Source organism: Oncorhynchus nerka, unplaced genomic scaffold (genome assembly GCF_034236695.1).
Source record: "Oncorhynchus nerka isolate Pitt River unplaced genomic scaffold, Oner_Uvic_2.0 unplaced_scaffold_1134, whole genome shotgun sequence".
Classification (NCBI taxonomy): Eukaryota; Metazoa; Chordata; class Actinopteri; order Salmoniformes; family Salmonidae; genus Oncorhynchus; species Oncorhynchus nerka.
Window position 1 is genome coordinate 149,612 of NW_027040193.1, and position 22,895 is coordinate 172,506.

At 47.2% G+C, this 22,895-nt stretch overlaps 1 protein-coding gene across 1 annotated transcript; it reads right to left on the reverse strand.

Annotated features, from left to right (window-relative positions):
* Positions 1-1,214: 1,214 nt before the first annotated feature.
* On the reverse strand, positions 1,215-18,303 carry LOC135570068 (NT-3 growth factor receptor-like; the record flags this gene model as incomplete). Its single annotated transcript, XM_065016134.1, has 4 exons — positions 1,215-1,686; positions 7,739-7,897; positions 17,394-17,637; positions 18,095-18,303. Coding segments are annotated over 4 exons (798 nt in total), but the record flags the coding sequence as incomplete, so codon positions are not given.
* Positions 18,304-22,895: the final 4,592 nt, after the last annotated feature.

Sequence of the window (22,895 nt, forward strand, 5' to 3'; positions counted from 1 at the left end):
CCACCATGCTTCACCGTAGTGATGCTGCCTCCACCATGCTTCACCGCAGTGATGCTGCCACCACCATGCTTCACCGTAGTGCTGCTGCCACCACCATGCTTCACCGTAGTGATGCTGCCACCACCATGCTTCACCGTAGTGATGCTGCCACCACCATGCTTCACCGTAGTGATGCTGCCACCACCATACTTCACCGTTGGTGACAGGTTTCATCCAGATGTGACGCTTTGCATTCAGGTCAAAGAGTTCAATCTTGGTTTCATCAGACCAGAGAATCTTGTTTCTCCTTTAGGTGCCTTTTGGCAAACTGCAAGCGGGTTGTCATGTGCCTTTTACTGAGGAGTGGCTTCCATCTGGTCACTACCATAAAGACCTGATTGGTGGAGTGCTGCAGAGATGGTTGTCCTTCTGGAAAGTTCTCCCATCTCCACAGAGGAACTCTGGAGCTCTGTCAGTGACCATCAGGTACTTGGTCACCTCCCCGACCAAGGCTCTGCTGGGCGGCCAGCTCTAGGAAGAGTCTTGGTGATTCCAAACTTCTTCCATTTAAGAATGATGGAGGCCACTGTGTTCTTGGGAACCTTCAATGCTGCAGAAATGTTTTGGTACCCTTCCCCAGATCTGTGCCTCGACACAATCCTGTCTCAGAGCTCTAGGGACAATTCCTTCGACCTCATGGCTTAGTTTTTGCTCTGATATACACTGTTAACTGTGGGATCTTATATAGACAGGTATAGTGAGTCTTTCCAAGTCATGTCCAATTCATTGAATTTACCACAGGTGGACTCCAAGTTGTGGAAACATCTCAAGGATGATCAATTGAAACAGGATGCACCTGAGCTCTTTTTCGAGTCTCATAGCAAAGGGTCTGAATACTTATGTAAACAAGGTATTTATGTTTTGTATCTTTAGTACATACATTTTTTTCAAAAAAACTGTTTTTCGCTTTGTCATTATGGGGTATTGTGTGTAGATTGATGAGGAAAAATATATATTTTAATCAATTTTAGAATAAGGCTGTAACGTAACAAAATGTGGAAAAAGTCAAGGGTCCTGAATACTTTGCACTGGATATACACTGAGTGGACAGAACATTAGGAACACCTTTCCATGACAGACTGACCAGGTGTGTACACTGTATCAGGAAACAAAATGTAAACGTTTTGTTTTGATGATACTTTTATCCAGTATATGGAAATAGTGGATCAGGCACTTTGAGTCCTTCCCAAACGTTTAGGCTCCTGTTGACAGCGAAACAGTAAGGAACAGGCTGGCTGGTTATTTCCTGGTTGTCTATCAGTCTGTCTGTCCGACAAGCATTACATCCAGACGATCTTAGCCCAACACATCCAGGCAAGCTCCAGGGTAAAGTTTCCCCTAAGGTACAGGTCTAGGATCAGCTTCTCCTCCCCAATCTTAACCTTAACCATTGGTTAGAGAAATGCAAAACTGATCCAAGGTGAGTGTCTAGGATCAACTCCCTACTCCGTCCAGGTGGTGCTAGCCGAGTATATCCAGGTAGACAGGTGTGTCTTTCCCCATGGTATAGAGGACCTTCTGAATGTCCTTGATGTTCAACCTCTGCTGTGGTTCACTCTGCCAGCAGGCCAGCATCAGGTCATACACCTCCTTGGGACAAACCCTCGGCCTGTCCAGGACCTGACCCTGTACTAAACACTCTATGACCTGAAGAGACAGAGAGAGGAGGGGTTAGGGTGTAGGGGTTAGGGGTCAGTCAAACAGAGAGACAGAGAGAGGAGGGGTCAGTTAAACAGAGAGACAGAGAGAGGAGGGTTAGGGTGTAGGGGTTAGGGGTCAGTCAAACAGAGAGACAGAGAGAGGAGGGGTTAGGGTGTAGGGGTTAGGGGCCAGTCAAACAGAGAGACAGAGAGAGGAGGGGTCAGTCAAACAGAGAGACAGAGAGAGGAGGGGTTAGGGTGTAGGGGTTAGGGGTCAGTCAAACAGAGAGACAGAGAAAGGAGGGGTTAGGGTGTAGGGGTTAGGGGCCAGTCAAACAGAGAGACAGAGAGAGGAGGGTTAGGGTGTAGGGGTTAGGGGTCAGTCAAACAGAGAGACAGAGAGAGGAGGGGTTAGGGTGTAGGGGTTAGGGGTCAGTCAAACAGAGAGACAGAGAGGAGGGGTTAGGGTGTAGGGGTTAGGGGTCAGTCAAACAGAGAGACAGAGAGAGGAGGGGTCAGTCAAACAGAGAGACAGAGAGAGGAGGGGTCAGTCAAACAGAGAGACAGAGAGAGGAGGGGTTAGGGTGTAGGGGTTAGGGGCCAGTCAAACAGAGAGACAGAGAGAGGAGGGGTCAGTCAAACAGAGAGACAGAGAGAGGAGGGGTTAGGGTGTAGGGGTTAGGGGCCAGTCAAACAGAGAGACAGAGAGAGGAGGGTTAGGGTGTAGGGGTTAGGGGTCAGTCAAACAGAGAGACAGAGAGGAGGGGTTAGGGTGTAGGGGTTAGGGGTCAGTCAAACAGAGAGACAGAGAGAGGAGGGGTCAGTCAAACAGAGAGACAGAGAGAGAAGGGGTCAGTCAAACAGAGAGACAGAGAGAGGAGGGGTTAGGGTGTAGGGGTTAGGGGCCAGTCAAACAGAGAGACAGAGAGAGGAGGGGTCAGTCAAACAGAGAGACAGAGAGAGGAGGGGTTAGGGTGTAGGGGTTAGGGGCCAGTCAAACAGAGAGACAGAGAGAGGAGGGTTAGGGTGTAGGGGTTAGGGGTCAGTCAAACAGAGAGACAGAGAGAGGAGGGGTTAGGGTGTAGGGGTTAGGGGTCAGTCAAACAGAGAGACAGAGAGAGGAGGGGTTAGGGTGTAGGGGTTAGGGGTCAGTCAAACAGAGAGACAGAGAGAGGAGGGGTCAGTCAAACAGAGAGACAGAGAGAGGAGGGGTTAGGGTGTAGGGGTTGTGTTATATAGACACTAGGGGTGCTCCTAGAGGTGCTCCTAAATGTGTTATATAGACACTAGGGGTGCTCCTAGGGGTGCTCCTAAAAGTGTTATATAGACACTAGTGGTGCTCCTAGGGGTGCTCCTAAATGTGTTATATAGTCACTAGGGGTGCTCCTAGGGGTGCTCCTAAATGTGTTATATAGACACTAGGGGTGCTCCTAAATGTGTTATATAGACACTAGGGGTGCTCCTAGGGGTGCTCCTAAATGTGTTATATAGACACTAGGGGTGCTCCTAGGGGTGCTCCTAAATGTGTTATATAGTCACTAGGGGTGCTCCTAGGGGTGCTCCTAAATGTGTTATATAGTCACTAGGGGTGCTCCTAAATGTGTTATATAGTCACTAGGGGTGCTCCTAGGGGTGATCCTAAATGTGTTATATAGACACTAGGGGTGCTCCTAGAGGTGCTCCTAAATGTGTTATATAGTCACTAGGGGTGCTCCTAGGGGTGCTCCTAAATGTGTTATATAGACACTAGGGGTGCTCCTAGGGGTGCTCCTAAATGTGTTATATAGACACTAGGGGTGCTCCTAAATGTGTTATATAGTCACTAGGGGTGCTCCTAGGGGTGCTCCTAAATGTGTTATATAGACACTAGGGGTGCTCCTAGAGGTGCTCCCAAATGTGTTATATAGTCACCAGGGGTGCTCCTAAATGTGTTATATAGACACTAGGGGTGCTCCTAAATGTGTTATATAGACACTAGGGGTGCTCCTAAATGTGTTATATAGACACTAGGGGTGCTCCTAGGGGTGCTCCTAAATGTGTTATATAGACACTAGGGGTGCTCCTAAATGTGTTATATAGACACTAGGGGTGCTCCTAAATGTGTTATATAGACACTAGGGGTGCTCCTAGGGATGCTCCTAAATGTGTTATATAGACACTAGGGGTGCTCCTAGGGGTGCTCCTAAATGTGTTATATAGACACTAGGGGTGCTCCTAGGGGTGCTCCTAGGGGTGCTCCTAAATGTGTTATATAGTCACTAGGGGTGCTCCTAGGGGTGCTCCTAAATGTGTTATATAGTCACTAGGGGTGCTCCTAGGGGTGCTCCTAAATGTGTTATATAGACACTAGGGGTGCTCCTAAATGTGTTATATAGACACTAGGGGTGCTCCTAAATATGTTATATAGACACTAGGGGTGCTCCTAGGGGTGCTCCTAAATGTGTTATATAGACACTAGGGGTGCTCCTAGAGGTGTTATATAGACACTAGGGGTGCTCCTAAAATGTGTTATATAGACACTCCTAGGGGTGCTCCTAAATGTGTTATATAGACACTAGGGGGTGCTCCTAGGGTGCTCCTAAATGTGTTATATAGACTCTAAATGTGTTATATAGACACTAGGGGTGCTCCTAGGGGTGCTCCTAAATGTGTTATATAGACACTAGGGGTGCTCCTAGGGGTGCTCCTAAATGTGTTATATAGACACTAGGGGTGCTCCTAGGGATGCTCCTAAATGTGTTATATAGACACTAGGGGTGCTCCTAGGGGTGCTCCTAAATGTGTTATATAGTCACTAGGGGTGCTCCTAGGGGTGCTCCTAAATGTGTTATATAGACACTAGGGGTGCTCCTAGGGTGCTCCTAAATGTGTTATATAGACACTAGGGTGCTCCTAAATGTGTTATATAGACACTAGGGGTGCTCCTAGGGTGCTCCTAAATGTGTTATATAGACACTAGGGGTGCTCCTAGGGGTACTCCTAAATGTGTTATATAGACACTAGGGGTGCTCCTAGGGGTGCTCCTAAATGTGTTATATAGTCACTAGGGGTGCTCCAAGGGGTGCTCCTAAATGTGTTATATAGACACAAGGGGTGCTCCTAAATGTGTTATATAGACACTAGGGGTGCTCCTAAATATGTTATATAGACACTAGGGGTGCTCCTAGGGTGCTCCTAGCTCCTAAATGTGTTATATAGACACTAGGGGTGCTCCTAGAGGTGCTCCTAAATGTGTTATATAGACACTAGGGGTGCTCCTAGGGGTGCTCTAAATGTGTTATATAGACACTAGGGTGCTCCTAAATGTGTTATATAGTCACTAGGGGTGCTCCTAAATGTGTTATATAGACACTGCTAAATGTGTTATATAGACACTAGGGGTGCTCCTAGGGGTGCTCCTAAATGTGTTATATAGACACTAGGGGTGCTCCTAGAGGTGCTCCTAAATGTGTTATATAGACACTAGGGGTGCTCCTAGGGGTGCTCCTAAATGTGTTATATAGACACTAGGGGTGCTCCTAGGGGTGCTCCTAAATGTGTTATATAGACACTAGGGTGCTCCTAAATGTGTTATATAGACACTTATATAGACACTAGGGGTGCTCCTAGGGTGCTCCTAAATGTGTTATATAGACACTAGGGGTGCTCCTAGGGTGCTCCTAAATGTGTTATATAGACACTAGGGGTGCTCCTAGGCTCCTAAATGTGTTATATAGCACTAGGGTGCTCCTAGGGGTGCTCCTAAATGTGTTATATAGACACTAGGGGTGCTCCTAAATGTGTTATATAGACACTAGGGGTGCTCCTAGGGTGCTCCTAAATGTGTTATATAGACACTAGGGTGCTCCTAGGGTGCTCCTAAATGTGTTATATAGACACTAGGGGTGCTCCACTAGGGGTGCTCCTAAATGTGTTATATAGACACTAGGGGTGCTCCTAGGGTGCTCCTAAATGTGTTATATAGACACTAGGGTGCTCTAGGGTGCTCCTAAATGTGTTATATAGACACTAGGGGTGCTCCACTAGGGGTGCTCCTAAATGTGTTATATAGACACTAGGGTGCTCTCCTAAATGTGTTATATAGACACTAGGGTGCTCCTAAATGTGTTATATAGACACTAGGGGTGCTCCTAGGGTGCTCCTAAATGTGTTATATAGACACTAGGGGTGCTCCTAGGGTGCTCCTAAATGTGTTATATAGACACTAGGGGTGCTCCTAGGGGTGCTCCTAAATGTGTTATATAGACACTAGGGGTGCTCCTAGGGGTGCTCCTAAATGTGTTATATAGACACTAGGGGTGCTCCTAGGGGTGCTCCTAAATGTGTTATATAGACACTAGGGGTGCTCCTAAATGTGTTATATAGACACTAGGGGTGCTCCTAGAGGTGCTCCTAAATGTGTTATATAGACACTAGGGGTGCTCCTAGGGGTGCTCCTAAATGTGTTATATAGTCACTAGTGTTATATAGACACTAGTGCTCCTAGGGTGCTCCTAAATGTGTTATATAGACACTAGGGTGCTCCTAAATGTGTTATATAGACACTAGGGTGCTCCTAAATGTGTTATATAGACACTAGGGGTGCTCCTAGGGGTGCTCCTAAATGTGTTATATAGACACTAGGGGTGCTCCTAGGGTGCTCCTAAATGTGTTATAAATAGACACTAGGGGTGCTCCTAGGGGTGCTCCTAAATGTGTTATATAGACACTAGGGGTGCTCCTAGGGTGCTCCTAAATGTGTTATATAGACACTAGGGTGCTCCTAGGGTGCTCCTAAATGTGTTATATAGACACTAGGGGTGCTCCTAGGGGTGCTCCTAAATGTGTTATATAGACACTAGGGGTGCTCCTAGGGATGCTCCTAAATGTGTTATATAGACACTAGGGGTGCTCCTAGGGGTGCTCCTAAATGTGTTATATAGACACTAGGGGTGCTCCTAGGGTGCTCCTAAATGTGTTATATAGACACTAGGGGTGCTCCTAAATGTATATAGACACTGCTCCTAAATGTGTTATATAGACACTAGGGGTGCTCTAGGGGTGCTCCTAAATGTGTTATATAGACACTAGGGGTGCTCCTCCTAAATGGGGGTGCTCCTCCTAAATGTGTTATATAGTCACTAGGGGTGCTCCTAGGGGTGCTCCTAAATGTGTTATATAGACACTAGGGGTGTGTTATATAGACACTAGACACTAGGGGTGCTCCTAAATGTGTTATATAGACACTAGGGTGCTCCTAGGGGGGGTGCTCCTAAATGTGTTATATAGACACTAGGGGTGCTCTAGGGGTGCTCCTAAATGTGTTATATAGACACTAGGGGTGCTCCTAAATGTGTTATATAGACACTAGGGGTGCTCCTAGGGGTGCTCCTAAATGTGTTATATAGACACTAGGGGTGCTCCTAGGGGTGCTCCTAAATGTGTTATATAGACACTAGGGGTGCTCCTAGTGCTCCTAAATGTGTTATATAGACACTAGGGGTGCTCCTAGAGGTGCTCCTAAATGTGTTATATAGTCACTAGGGGTGCTCTTAGGGGTGCTCCTAAATGTGTTATATAGACACTAGGGGTGCTCCTAAATGTGTTATATAGACACTAGGGGTGCTCCTAGAGGTGCTCCTAAATGTGTTATATAGACACTAGGGGTGCTCCTAGGGGTGCTCCTAAATGTGTTATATAGACACTAGGGGTGCTCCTAGGGGTGCTCCTAAATGTGTTATATAGACACTAGGGGTGCTCCTAAATGTGTTATATAGACACTAGGGGTGCTCCTAGGGGTGCTCCTAAATGTGTTATATAGACACTAGGGGTGCTCCTAGGGGTGCTCCTAAATGTGTTATATAGACACTAGGGGTGCTCCTAGGGGTGCTCCTAAATGTGTTATATAGACACTAGGGGTGCTCCTAGGGGTGCTCCTAAATGTGTTATATAGTCACTACTCTTGACTTCAGACCACCAATACAAATGTGATTCAAAATGGCGTCCTATTGCCTAAATAGTCCACTACTCTTGACCAGAGCCCTACGTGACGCAGGCAAGTTGTTGGTGGTCCAGTATACCTCGTTGTTGGCCAGCTGAAACCACGGCTGCTTCCCGTAGGTGAAGATCTCCCAGAGGATGACTCCAAAGCTCCAAACGTCACTTTCTGTTGTGAACTTTCTGTACATGATGCTCTCAGGGGGCATCCAGCGGATCGGCAACATCGTGTGACCTCCGACCTGAAACAGGTTAACAGGACTATATTAGTACAGCGCTGTGTGACCTCCGACCTGAAACAGGTTAACAGGACTATATTAGTACAGCGCTGTGTGACCTCCGACCTGAAACAGGTTAACAGGACTATATTAGTACAGCGCTGTGTGACCTCCGACCTGAAACAGGTTAACAGGACTATATTAGTACAGCGCTGTGTGACCTCCGACCTGAAACAGGTTAACAGGCCTATATTAGTACAGCGCTGTGTGACCTCCGACCTGAAACAGGTTAACAGGACTATATTAGTACAGCGCTGTGTGACCTCCGACCTGAAACAGGTTAACAGGACTATATTAGTACAGCGCTGTGTGACCTCCGACCTGAAACAGGTTAACAGGACTATATTAGTACAGCGCTGTGTGACCTCCGACCTGAAACAGGTTAACAGGACTATATTAGTACAGCGCTGTGTGACCTCCGACCTGAAACAGGTTAACAGGACTATATTAGTACAGCGCTGTGTGACCTCCGACCTGAAACAGGTTAACAGGACTATATTAGTACAGCGCTGTTGTGACACCTGAAACAGGTTAACAGGACTATATTAGTACAGCGTGTGTGACCTCCGACAGCATCAACAAGACTGATGTTACTGTTGTAATCATGAGCCTGACAGCATCAACAAGACTGATGTTACTGTTGTAATCATGGGCCTGACAGCATCAACAAGACTGATGTTACTGTTGTAATCACGGTCCTGACAGCATCAACAAGACTGATGTTACTGTTGTAATCATGGACAGCATCAACAAGACTGATGTTACTGTTGTAATCATGGACAGCATCAACAAGACTGATGTTACTGTTGTAATCATGGTCCTGACAGCATCAACAAGACTGATGTTACTGTTGTAATCATGGGCCTGACAGCATCAACAAGACTGATGTTACTGTTGTAATCACGGACAGCATCAACAAGACTGATGTTACTGTTGTAATCATGGGCCTGACAGCATCAACAAGACTGATGTTACTGTTGTAATCACAGTCCTGACAGCATCAACAAGACTGATGTTACTGTTGTAATCATGGGCCTGACAGCATCAACAAGACTGATGTTACTGTTGTAATCATGGGCCTGACAGCATCAACAAGACTGATGTTACTGTTGTAATCACAGTCCTGACAGCATCAACAAGACTGATGTTACTGTTGTAATCACGGTCCTGACAGCATCAACAAGACTGATGTTACTGTTGTAATCACGGTCCTGACAGCATCAACAAGACTGATGTTACTGTTGTAATCATGGACAGCATCAACAAGACTGATGTTACTGTTGTAATCATGGACAGCATCAACAAGACTGATGTTACTGTTGTAATCATGGACAGCATCAACAAGACTGATGTTACTGTTGTAATCACGGTCCTGACAGCATCACCAAGACTGATGTTACTGTTGTAATCATGGTCCTGACAGCATCAACAAGACTGATGTTACTGTTGTAATCATGGACAGCATCAACAAGACTGATGTTACTGTTGTAATCATGGACAGCATCAACAAGACTGATGTTACTGTTGTAATCATGGACAGCATCAACAAGACTGATGTTACTGTTGTAATCATGGACAGCATCAACAAGACTGATGTTACTGTTGTAATCATGGTCCTGACAGCATCAACAAGACTGATGTTACTGTTGTAATCATGGACAGCATCAACAAGACTGATGTTACTGTTGTAATCATGGACAGCATCAACAAGACTGATGTTACTGTTGTAATCATGGACAGCATCAACAAGACTGATGTTACTGTTGTAATCATGGACAGCATCAACAAGACTGATGTTACTGTTGTAATCATGGACAGCATCAACAAGACTGATGTTACTGTTGTAATCATGGACAGCATCAACAAGACTGATGTTACTGTTGTAATCATGGTCCAGCATCAACAAGACTGATGTTACTGTTGTAATCATGGACAGCATCAACAAGACTGATGTTACTGTTGTAATCATGGACAGCATCAACAAGACTGATGTTACTGTTGTAATCATGGACAGCATCAACAAGACTGATGTTACTGTTGTAATCATGGACAGCATCAACAAGACTGATGTTACTGTTGTAATCATGGACAGCATCAACAAGACTGATGTTACTGTTGTAATCATGGACAGCATCAACAAGACTGATGTTACTGTTGTAATCATGGACAGCATCAACAAGACTGTCTGTTGTAATCATGGACAGCATCAACAAGACTGATGTTACTGTTGTAATCATGGTCCTGACAGCATCAACAAGACTGATGTTACTGTTGTAATCATGGTAATCCTGACAGCATCAACAAGACTGATGTTACTGTTGTAATCATGGACAGCATCAACAAGACTGATGTTACTGTTGTAATCATGGACAGCATCAACAAGACTGATGTTACTGTTGTAATCATGGACAGCATCAACAAGACTGATGTTACTGTTGTAATCATGGACAGCATCAACAAGACTGATGTTACTGTTGTAATCATGGACAGCATCAACAAGACTGATGTTACTGTTGTAATCATGGACAGCATCAACAAGACTGATGTTACTGTTGTAATCATGGACAGCATCAACAAGACTGATGTTACTGTTGTAATCATGGACAGCATCAACAAGACTGATGTTACTGTTGTAATCATGGACAGCATCAACAAGACTGATGTTACTGTTGTAATCATGGACAGCATCAACAAGACTGATGTTACTGTTGTAATCATGGACAGCATCAACAAGACTGATGTTACTGTTGTAATCATGGACAGCATCAACAAGACTGATGTTACTGTTGTAATCATGGACAGCATCAACAAGACTGATGTTACTGTTGTAATCATGGACAGCATCAACAAGACTGATGTTACTGTTGTAATCATGGACAGCATCAACAAGACTGATGTTACTGTTGTAATCATGGACAGCATCAACAAGACTGATGTTACTGTTGTAATCATGGACAGCATCAACAAGACTGATGTTACTGAATATGGACAGCATCAACAAGACTGATGTTACTGTTGTAATCATGGACAGCATCAACAAGACTGATGTTACTGTTGTAATCATGGACAGCATCAACAAGACTGATGTTACTGTTGTAATCATGGACAGCATCAACAAGACTGATGTTACTGGTGTAATACGGAGATGGTGTAAAGTAGTGCACTATATAGGAAATAGGGTTCCATTTGTCATGTACACCTCATGGCTACCTGTTAGCTCTGGGCCATAGACCTCGTAAGGGCCTGATAACCATCCACACCTCATGGCTACCTGTTAGCTCTGGGCCATAGACCTCGTAAGGGCCTGATAACCATCTACACCTCATGGCTGCCTGTTAGCTCTGGGCCATAGACCTCGTAAGGGCCTGATAACCATCTACACCTCATGGCTACCTGTTAGCTCTGGGCCATAGACCTCTAGACTCTCCCCAGGACTGATAACCATCTAGACTCTCCCCAGGCCTGATAACCATCTAGACTCGCCCCAGGGCCGATAACCATCTAGACTCTCCCCAGGCCTGATAACCATCTAGACTCTCCCCAGGACTGATAACCATCTAGACTCTCCCCAGGCCTGATAACCATCTAGACTCTCCCCAGAACTGATAAACATCTAGACTCTCCCAAGGACTGATAACCATCTACACCTCATGGCTACCTGTTAGCTCTGGGCAATAGACCTCGTAAGGGCCTGATAAACATCTAGACTCTCCCCAGGCCTGATAACCATCTACACCTCATGGCTACCTGTTAGCTCTGGGCCATAGACCTCGTAAGGGCCTGGTAATCATCTAGACTCTCCCCAGGACTGATAACCATCTACACCTCATGGCTACCTGTTAGCTCTGGGCCATAGACCTCGTAAGGGCCTGGTAAACATCTAGACTCTCCCCAGGACTGATAACCATCTACACCTCATGGCTACCTGTTAGCTCTGGGCCATAGACCTCGTAAGGGCCTGGTAAACATCTAGACTCTCCCAAGAACTGATAACCATCTAGACTCTCCCCAGGCCTGATAAACATCTAGACTCTCCCCAGGACTGATAACCATCTAGACTCTCCCCAGGACTGATAACCATCTACACCTCATGGCTACCTGTTAGCTCTGGGCCATAGACCTCGTAAGGGCCTGGTAAACATCTAGACTCTCCCTAGGACTGATAACCATCTACACCTCATGGCTACCTGTTAGCTCTGGGCCATAGACCTCGTAAGGGCCTGATAAACATCTAGACTCTCCCCAGGACTGATAACCATCTAGACTCTCCCCAGGCCTGATAACCATCTAGACTCTCCCCAGGCCTGATAATCATCTAGACTCTCCCCAGGCCTGATAACCATCTAGACTCTCCCCAGGACTGATAACCATCTACACCTCAGGCTACCTCTCTGGGCCATAGACCTCGCTCTGGCCTGATAACCATCTAGACTCCCCCCAGGCCTGATAACCATCTACACCTCATGGCTACCTGTTAGCTCTGGGCCATAGACCTCGTAAGGGCCTGATAAACATCTAGACTCTCCCCAGGCCTGATAACCATCTACACCTCATGGCTACCTGTTAGCTCTGGGCCATAGACCTCGTAAGGGCCTGATAAACATCTAGACTCTCCCCAGGCCTGATAACCATCTACACCTCATGGCTACCTGTTAGCTCTGGGCCATAGACCTCGTAAGGGCCTGATAAACATCTACACCTCATGGCCACCTGTTAGCTCTGGGCCATAGACCTCGTAAGGATCTGATAAACATCTAGACTCTCCCCAGGGCTGATAACCATCTACACCTCATGGCTACCTGTTAGCTCTGGGCCATAGACCTCGTAAGGGCCTGGTAAACATCTAGACTCTCCCCAGGCCTGATAACCATCTACACCTCATGGCTACCTGTTAGCTCTGGGCCATAGATCTCGTAAGGGCCTGGTAAACATCTAGACTCTCCCCAGGACTGATAACCATCTAGACTCTCCCCAGGCCTGATAACCATCTAGACTCTCCCCAGGCCTGATAAACATCTAGACTCTCCCCAGGACTGATAACCATCTAGACTCTCCCCAGGACTGATAACCATCTACACCTCATGGCTACCTGTTAGCTCTGGGCCATAGACCTCGTAAGGGCCTGGTAAACATCTAGACTCTCCCTAGGACTGATAACCATCTACACCTCATGGCTACCTGTTAGCTCTGGGCCATAGACCTCGTAAGGGCCTGATAAACATCTAGACTCTCCCCAGGACTGATAACCATCTAGACTCTCCCCAGGCCTGATAACCATCTAGACTCTCCCCAGGCCTGATAATCATCTAGACTCTCCCCAGGCCTGATAACCATCTAGACTCTCCCCAGGACTGATAACCATCTAGACTCTCCCCAGGCCTGATAACCATCTAGACTCCCCCCAGGCCTGATAACCATCTACACCTCATGGCTACCTGTTAGCTCTGGGCCATAGACCTCGTAAGGGCCTGATAACCATCTAGACTCCCCCCAGGCCTGATAACCATCTACACCTCATGGCTACCTGTTAGCTCTGGGCCATAGACCTCGTAAGGGCCTGATAAACATCTAGACTCTCCCCAGGCCTGATAACCATCTACACCTCATGGCTACCTGTTAGCTCTGGGCCATAGACCTCGTAAGGGCCTGATAAACATCTACACCTCATGGCCACCTGTTAGCTCTGGGCCATAGACCTCGTAAGGATCTGATAAACATCTAGACTCTCCCCAGGGCTGATAACCATCTACACCTCATGGCTACCTGTTAGCTCTGGGCCATAGACCTCGTAAGGGCCTGGTAAACATCTAGACTCTCCCCAGGCCTGATAACCATCTACACCTCATGGCTACCTGTTAGCTCTGGGCCATAGATCTCGTAAGGGCCTGGTAAACATCTAGACTCTCCCCAGGACTGATAACCATCTAGACTCTCCCCAGGCCTGATAACCATCTAGACTCCCTTTTTTCACCGTCCTGACGCATTTAAAGGATGACTTGATCAAAGGGAGTTACAGGCGCCACACACGGAGTGTACTGCACTTCTATGCTTTATCTTCGCCAGGTCGCAGTTGGAAATGAGAATGGCCCACCTGGTTAAATAAAGTTGATGTGAAAAAAATAAATATATATATATATACATTTCAGATGTCTCTCTCACACATTCATTACGTGAGGTTTTGGGAAGAACAGAAATTCACCACATTGTAACAATAACATGTTGACATGAGGCAGCTTCCTCCGCAGAGAACCAAGAGGGACACTACACCCCCCCGTGGACTGCCCCACTGTGTTTACTTCAAGAGGGGCACTACGCCCCCTCGTGGACTGCCCCACTGTGTTTACTTCAAGAGGGGCACTACGCCCCCTCGTGGACTGCCCCACTGTGTTTACTTCAAGAGGGGCACTACGCCCCCTCGTGGACTGCCCCACTGTGTTTACTTCAAGAGGGGCACTACGCCCCCTCGTGGACTGCCCCACTGTGTTTACTTCAAGAGGGCACTACGCCCCCTGTGGACTGCCCCACTGTGTTTACTTCAAGAGGGCACTACGCCCTAAGTGGACTGCCCCACTGTGTTTACTTCAAGAGGGGCACTACGCCCCCTCGTGGACTGCCCCACTGTGTTTACTTCAAGAGGGGCCCCACTGCCCCACTGTGTTTACTTCAAGAGGGGCACTACGCCCCCCTTGTGGACTGCCCCACTGTGTTTACTTCAAGAGGGGCACTACCCCTCTGTGGACTGCCCCACTGTGTTTACTTCAAGAGGGGCACTACGCCCCCTTGTGGACTACCCCACTGTGTTTACTTCAAGAGGGGTACTACGCCCCCTCCTGGACTGCCCCACTGTGTTTACTTCAAGAGGGGCACTACGCCCCCTCGTGGACTGCCCCACTGTGTTTACTTCAAGAGGGGCACTACGCCCTCGTGGACTGCCCCACTGTGTTTACTTCAAGAGGGCACTACGCCCCCTCGTGGACTGCCCCACTGTGTTTACTTCAAGAGGGGCACTACGCCCCTCGTGGACTGCCCCACTGTGTTTACTTCAAGAGGGCACTACGCCCCTGTGGACTGCCCCACTGTGGTTACTTCAAGAGGGGCACTACGCCCCTTGTGGACTGCCCCACTGTGTTTACTTCAAGAGGGGCACTACGCCCCTTGTGGACTGCCCCACTGTGTTTACTTCAAGAGGGCACTTTACTGCCCCACTGTGTTTACTTCAAGAGGGGCACTACGCCCCCTCGTGGACTGCCCCACTGTGTTTACTTCAAGAGGGGCACTACGCCCCCTCGTGGACTGCCCCACTGTGTTTACTTCAAGAGGGGCACTACGCCCCCTCGTGGACTGCCCCACTGTGTTTACTTCAAGAGGGGCACTACGCCCCCTCGTGGACTGCCCCACTGTGTTTACTTCAAGAGGGGCACTACACCCTCTCGTGGACTGCCCCACTGTGTTTACTTCAAGAGGGGCACTACACCCCCTCGTGGACTGCCCCACTGTGTTTACTTCAAGAGGGGCACTACACCCCCTCGTGGACTGCCCCACTGTGTTTACTTCAAGAGGGGAACTACGCCCACTTGTGGACTGCCCCACTGTGTTTACTTCAAGGGGGCACTGCCCCACTGCCCCACTGTTTACTTCAAGAGGGCACTGCCCCACTGTGTTTACTTCAAGAGGGGCACTACGCCCTCGTGGACTGCCCCACTGTGTTTACTTCAAGAGGGCACTACGCCCCTCGTGGACTGCCCCACTGTGTTTACTTCAAGAGGGGCACTACGCCCCCTCGTGGACTGCCCCACTGTGTTTACTTCAAGAGGGGCACTACGCCCCCTCGTGGACTGCCCCACTGTGTTTACTTCAAGAGGGGCACTACGCCCCCTCGTGGACTGCCCCACTGTGTTTACTTCAAGAGGGCACTACCCCTGGACTGCCCCACTGTGTTTACTTCAAGAGGGGCACTACACCCCTCGTGGACTGCCCCACTGTGTTTACTTCAAGAGGGGCACTACACCCCCTCGTGGACTGCCCCACTGTGTTTACTTCAAGAGGGGAACTACGCCCACTTGTGGACTGCCCCACTGTGTTTACTTCAAGAGGGGCACTACGCCCCCTTGTGGACTGCCCCACTGTGGTTACTTCAAGAGGGGCACTACGCCCCCTCGTGGACTGCCCCACTGTGTTTACTTCAAGAGGGGCACTACGCCCCCTCGTGGACTGCCCTACTGTGTTTACTTCAAGAGGGGCACTACGCCCCCTCGTGGACTGCCCCACTGTGTTTACTTCAAGAGGGGCACTACGCCCCCTCGTGGACTGCCCCACTGTGTTTACTTCAAGAGGGGCACTACGCCCCCTTGTGGACTGCCCCACTGTGTTTACTTCAAGAGGGGCACTACGCCCCTCGTGGACTGCCCCACTGTGTTTACTTCAAAGAGGGCACTACGCCCCTTGTGGACTGCCCCACTGTGTTTACTTCAAGAGGGGCACTACGCCCCCTCGTGGACTGCCCCACTGTGTTTACTTCAAGAGGGGCACTACGCCCCCTCGTGGACTGCCCCACTGTGTTTACTTATCATATAAGGATTTTTTTTTGTTCTAGATTAAAAACTTCTTTGGGATAGGGGGCAGTATTTTCACGTCCTGATGAAAAGTGTGCCCAAAGTAAACTGCCTGCCACTCAGGCCCAGATGCTAGGATATGCATATCATTATTAGATTTGGATAGAAAACACTATGACATTTCTAAAACTGTTAGAATAATGTCTGTGAGTATAACAGAACTGAGTTGGCAGGCGTAACCCCAAGCACAATCCAACCTGGGATTTTTTCTTTTAGGTCTATCTGTTTTGCATTAGATTTCTATGGTAAGCCCTTTTTAATAGGAATCTGCTTGTAGTTCCTATGGCTTCCACTAGATGTCAACAGTCTTCAGAAATTGGTTGATGTTTTTCCTTTGAGAAATGAAGAAGTAGCCCTGCTCTTCCATGTGTCACTCCAGATGGACTCAAATATTTTGGTGCGAGCGACCTGGAACGCGCTTCACTTTGTTTTCACTTAGTTTTTTCGTTATTTATGACTTTTGTGTCATGCCTGGCTGGTTGAAATATGATATTCACGTGTTTGTATGCTGGGTGCTGTACTCAGATAATCGCACGGTCTGCTTTCGCCGTGAAGCCTTTTGGAAATCTGACACTGCGGCTGGATGAACAAGAAGTTCAGCTGTGGCTTCCACTAGATGTCTCAGCTGTATTTTGATGCATAACACAGGTATGCTTTATGAAGTCTTATTATGAATATTTCTGTTTGTGAATTTGGTGCAATTTCACTGGATGTTGTCAAATCAATCCCGTTACCGGGATTCGAGCGGGAAGGGATCACTAAGGAGTTAAAGGAAATGGCACAGGGGTTCATAAATTATCAAATCTCTCAGTCCAAATGCTATAGTCCATCCATACATGAGTCCTTACCCTGTAGTAGTCTGTGCTGTAGATGTCTCTGGACATCCCGAAGTCTCCTATCTTCACCAACAGCCCGTTGCCCACTAGACAGTTCCTGGTGGCCAGGTCTCTGTGGACAAAGTGCTGGGAGGCCAGGTACACAATGCCGGCTGAGATCTGGGTAGCGATGTGTAACATCTGGGACAGACCCAGCTCTCCGTCAGTTTGAACGGGATGGCCATCCACAAGGATCATAGCATCTGGACCATGGACTCTGGAGAGAGAGAAACATAAACCTTCATCTATACAGTCTGTAGAGGCTGGCCATCTGGACCATGGACTCTGGAGAGAGAGAAACATAAACCTTCATCTATACAGTCTGTAGAGGCTGGCCATCTGGACCATGGACTCTGGAGAGAGAGAAACATAAACCTTCATCTATACAGTCTGTAGAGGCTGGCCATCTGGACCATGGACTCTGGAGAGAGAGATACGAAACAGAACAGAGGAGTAGTAGAGACAGAAGAGGAGTAGAGACAGAGGAGTTTGATCTCTTACATTAGCTTGATAACTGTGGACATTTTTGCTTTCTTTTTGGATTGTGTAAAAATGCAGGAAATTAGCTTTAGATTCCCCCCAAATATTCCAGACCTCCCGTCAGGTTATGCCACCCCCCACTTCTAAAACCAAAGAGGCGCCCCTGTGTACCAGCATTGTTCCTATACCACTACCTGAGGAACTTGTTGAGGTCCCCATGCTTCATGTACTCAAACACCATGATGAGGGGATCTCCATCCACACAGACCCCATAGAACTTAACAATGTGGTCGTGCTGGAGGTTGGTGAGCAGCTCAGCTTCTCTCTGGAAGTCTTTTCTGGCTGACAGGTTGGGGTCCTTCAGGCTCTGGGAACCAAAGGGACACGCTGTTGGTTTCAGGGTCTGTGGATGAGAGAGAAGTACTGTTGTTTTACTGCTGGTAATACTCACTCAGTAACATCCCCTCATCACTCAGTAACATCCCCTCATCACTCAGTAACAACACATCCCCTCATTACTCAGTAACATCCCCTCATTACTCAGTAACATCCCGTCATCACTCAGTAACATCCCCTCATCACTCAGTAACATCCCCCATCACTCAGTAACATCCCCTCATCACTCAGTAACATCCCCTCATTACTCAGTAACATCCCCTCATCACTCAGTAACATCCCCTCATCACTCAGTAACATCCCCTCATCACTCAGAAACATCCCATAATCACACAGTAACATCACATCCTCTCATCACTCAGTAACATCCTCTCATCACTCAGTAACATCCCCTCATCACTCAGTAACATCCCCTCATCACTCAGTAACATCCCCTCATCACTCAGTAACATCCCCTCATCACTCAGTAACATCCCCTGATCACTCAGTAACATCCCCTCATCACTCAGTAACATCCCCTCATCATTCAGTAACATCCCCTCATCATTCAGTAACATCCCCTCATTACTCAGTAACATCCCCTCATCACTCAGTAACATCCCCTCATCATTCAGTAACATCCCCTCATCATTCAGTAACATCCCCTCATTACTCAGTAACAACACATCCCCTCATCACTCAGTAACAACACATCCCCTCATCACTCAGTAACATCCCCTCATCACTCAGTAACAACACATCCCCTCATTACTCAGTAACATCCCCTCATTACTCAGTAACATCCCCTCATTACTCAGGAACATCCCCTCATTACTCAGTAACATCCCCTCATCACTCAGAAACATCCCCTCATCACTCAGTAACATCCCCTCATCACTCAGAAACATCCCATAATCACACAGTAACATCACATCCTCTCATCACTCAGTAACATCCTCTCATCACTCAGTAACATCCCCTCATCACTCAGTAACATCCCCTCATCACTCAGTAACATCCCCTCATCATTCAGTAACATCCCCTCATCATTCAGTAACATCCCCTCATTACTCAGTAACATCCCCTCATCACTCAGTAACAACACATCCCCTCATCACTCAGTAACATCCCCTCATCACTCAGTAACAACACATCCCCTCATCACTCAGTAACATCCCCTCATCACTCAGTAACAACACATCCCTTCATCACTCAGTAACATCCCCTCATTACTCAGTAACATTCCGTCATCACTCAGTAACATCCCCTCATCACTCAGTAACATCCCCCCATCAATCAGTAACATCCCCTCATCACTCAGTAACATCCCCTCATCACTCAGAAACATCCCCTCATCACTCAGTAACATCCCCTCATCACTCAGAAACATCCCCTAATCACACAGTAACATCACATCCTCTCATCACTCAGTAACATCCTCTCATCACTCAGTAACATCCCCTCATCACTCAGTAACATCCCCTCATCACTCAGTAACATCCCCTCATCACTCAGTAAAATCCCCTCATCACACAGTAACATCACATCCTCTCATCACTCAGTAACATCCTCTCATCACTCAGTAACATCCCCTCATCACTCAGTAACATCCCCTCATCACTCAGTAACATCCCCTCATCACTCAGTAACATCCCATCATCACTCAGTAACATCCCCTCATCACTCAGTAACAACACATCCCCTCATCACTCAGTAACATCCCCTCATCACTCAGTAACAACACATCCCCTCATTACTCAGTAACATCCCCTCATCACTCAGTAACATCCCGTCATCACTCAGTAACATCCCCTCATCACTCAGTAACATCCCCTCATCACTCAGTAACATCCCCTCATCACTCAGTAACATCCCCTCATCATCACTCATCCCTCATAACATCCCCTCATCACTCAGTAACATCCCCCTCATCAATCAGTAACATCCCCTCATCACTCAGTAACATCCCCTCATCACTCAGTAAACATCCCTCATCACTCAGTAACATCCCCTCATCACTCAGTAAACATCCCCTCATCACACAGTAACATCACATCCTCTCATCCCCTCTCAGTAACATCCTCTCATCACTCAGTAACATCCCTCATCACTCAGTAACATCCCCTCATCACTCAGTAACATCCCCTCATCACTCAGTAAATCCCCTCATCCCCTCATCACTCAGTAACATCACATCCTCCCATCACTCAGTAACATCCCCTCATTACTCAGTAACATCCCCTCATCACTCAGTAACATCCCCTCATCACTCAGTAACATCCCCACCATCACTCAGTAACATCCCCTCATCACTCAGTAACATCCCCTCATCACTCAGTAACATCCCCTCATCACTCAGTAACATCCCCTCATCACTCAGTAACATCCCCTCATCACTCAGTAACAACACATCCCCTCATCACTCAGTAACATCCCCTCATCACTCAGTAACAACACATCCCCCATTACTCAGTAACATCCCCTCATCACTCAGTAACTCCCCCCCTTACTCAGTAACATCCCCTCATTACTCAGTAACATCCCCTCATCACTCAGTAACATCCCCTCATCACTCAGTAACATCCCCTCATCACTCAGTAACATCCCCTCATCACTCAGTAACATCCCCTCATCACACAGTAACATCCCCTCATCACTCAGTAACAACACATACCCTCATCACTCAGTAACATCCCCTCATCACTCAGTAACATCCCATCCTCTCATCACTCAGTAACATCACATCCCCTCATTACTCAGTAACATCCCCTCATCACTTAGAAACATCCCCTCATCACTCAGTAACATCCCCTCATCACTCAGAAACATCCCCTCATCACTCAGAAACATCCCCTAATCACACAGTAACATCACATCCTCTCATCACTCAGTAACATCCCCTCATCACTCAGTAACATCCCCTCATCACTCAGTAACATCCCCTCATCACACAGTAACATCCCCTCATCACTCAGTAACAACACATCCCCTCATCACTCAGTAACAACACATCCCCTCATCACTCAGTAACATCCTGTCACGTTCTGACCTTAATTTCCTTTGTTTTGTATTTATTTAGTATGGTCAGGGCGTGAGTTGGGTGGGTTGTCTATGTTTGTTTTTCTATGTTTTGGGGTATTTCTATGTTTCGGCCTAGTATGGTTCTCAATCAGAGGCAGGTGTCATTAGTTGTCTCTGATTGAGAATCATACTTAGGTAGCCTGGGTTTCACTGTTTGTTGGTGGGTGATTGTTTCCGTGTCTGTGTTTGTTCGCCACACGGTACTGTTTCGGTTTTGTTCACGTTTATTGTTTTGTATTCATTGAGTGTTCAGTTCATGTTTTTAAATAAACAACCATGGACACTTACCACGCCGCATCTTGGTCCGATCCTTGCTACACCTCCTCTTCAGACGAAGAGGAGGAAAACCTTTACATATACTACATTACCATGGATACTACGTTACCGTGGATACTACGTTACGATTAGTGAGGTGATACTACATTACCATGGATACTACGTTACGATTAGTGAGGTGAGACCATGTATACTACATTACCATGGATACTACGTTATGATTAGTGAGGTGAGACCATGTATACTACATTACCATGGATACTACGTTACGATTAGTGAGGTGAGACCATGTATACTACATTACCATGGATACTGTGTTACGATTAGTGAGGTGAGACCATGTATACTACATTACCATGGATACTACGTTACGATTAGTGAGGTGAGACCATGTATACTACATTACCATGGATACTGCGTTACGATTAGTGAGGTGAGACCATGTATACTACATTACCATGGATACTACGTTACGATTAGTGAGGTGAGACCATGTATACTACATTACCATGGATACTACGTTACGATTAGTGAGGTGAGACCATGTATACTACATTACCATGGATACTGCGTTACGATTAGTGAGGTGAGACCATGTATACTACATTACCATGGATACTACGTTACGATTAGTGAGGTGAGACCATGTATACTACATTACCATGGATACTGCGTTACGATTAGTGAGGTGAGACCACGGACCACGTTCAGACGAAGAGGAGGAAAACCATTACACATCCCCTCATCACTCAGTAACATCCCCTCATCACTCAGTAACATCCCCTCATCACTCAGTAACATCCCCTCATCACTCAGTAACAACACATCCCCTCATTACTCAGTAACATCCCCTCATTACTCAGTAACATCCCCTCATTACTCAGTAACATCCCCTCATCACTCAGTAACATCCCCTCATCACTCAGTAACATCCCCTCATCACTCAGTAACATCCCCTCATCACTCAGTAACATCCCCTCATCACTCAGTAACATCCCCTCATCACTCAGTAACATCCCCTCATCACACAGTAACATCCCCTCATCACTCAGTAACAACACATCCCCTCATCACTCAGTAACATCCCCTCATCACTCAGTAACATCCCCTCATCACTCAGTAACATCCCCTCATCACTCAGTAACATCCCCTCATCACACAGTAACATCCCCTCATCACTCAGTAACAACACATCCCCTCATCACTCCCCTCATCACTCAGTAACATCCCCTCATCACTCAGTAACATCCCCTCATCACTCAG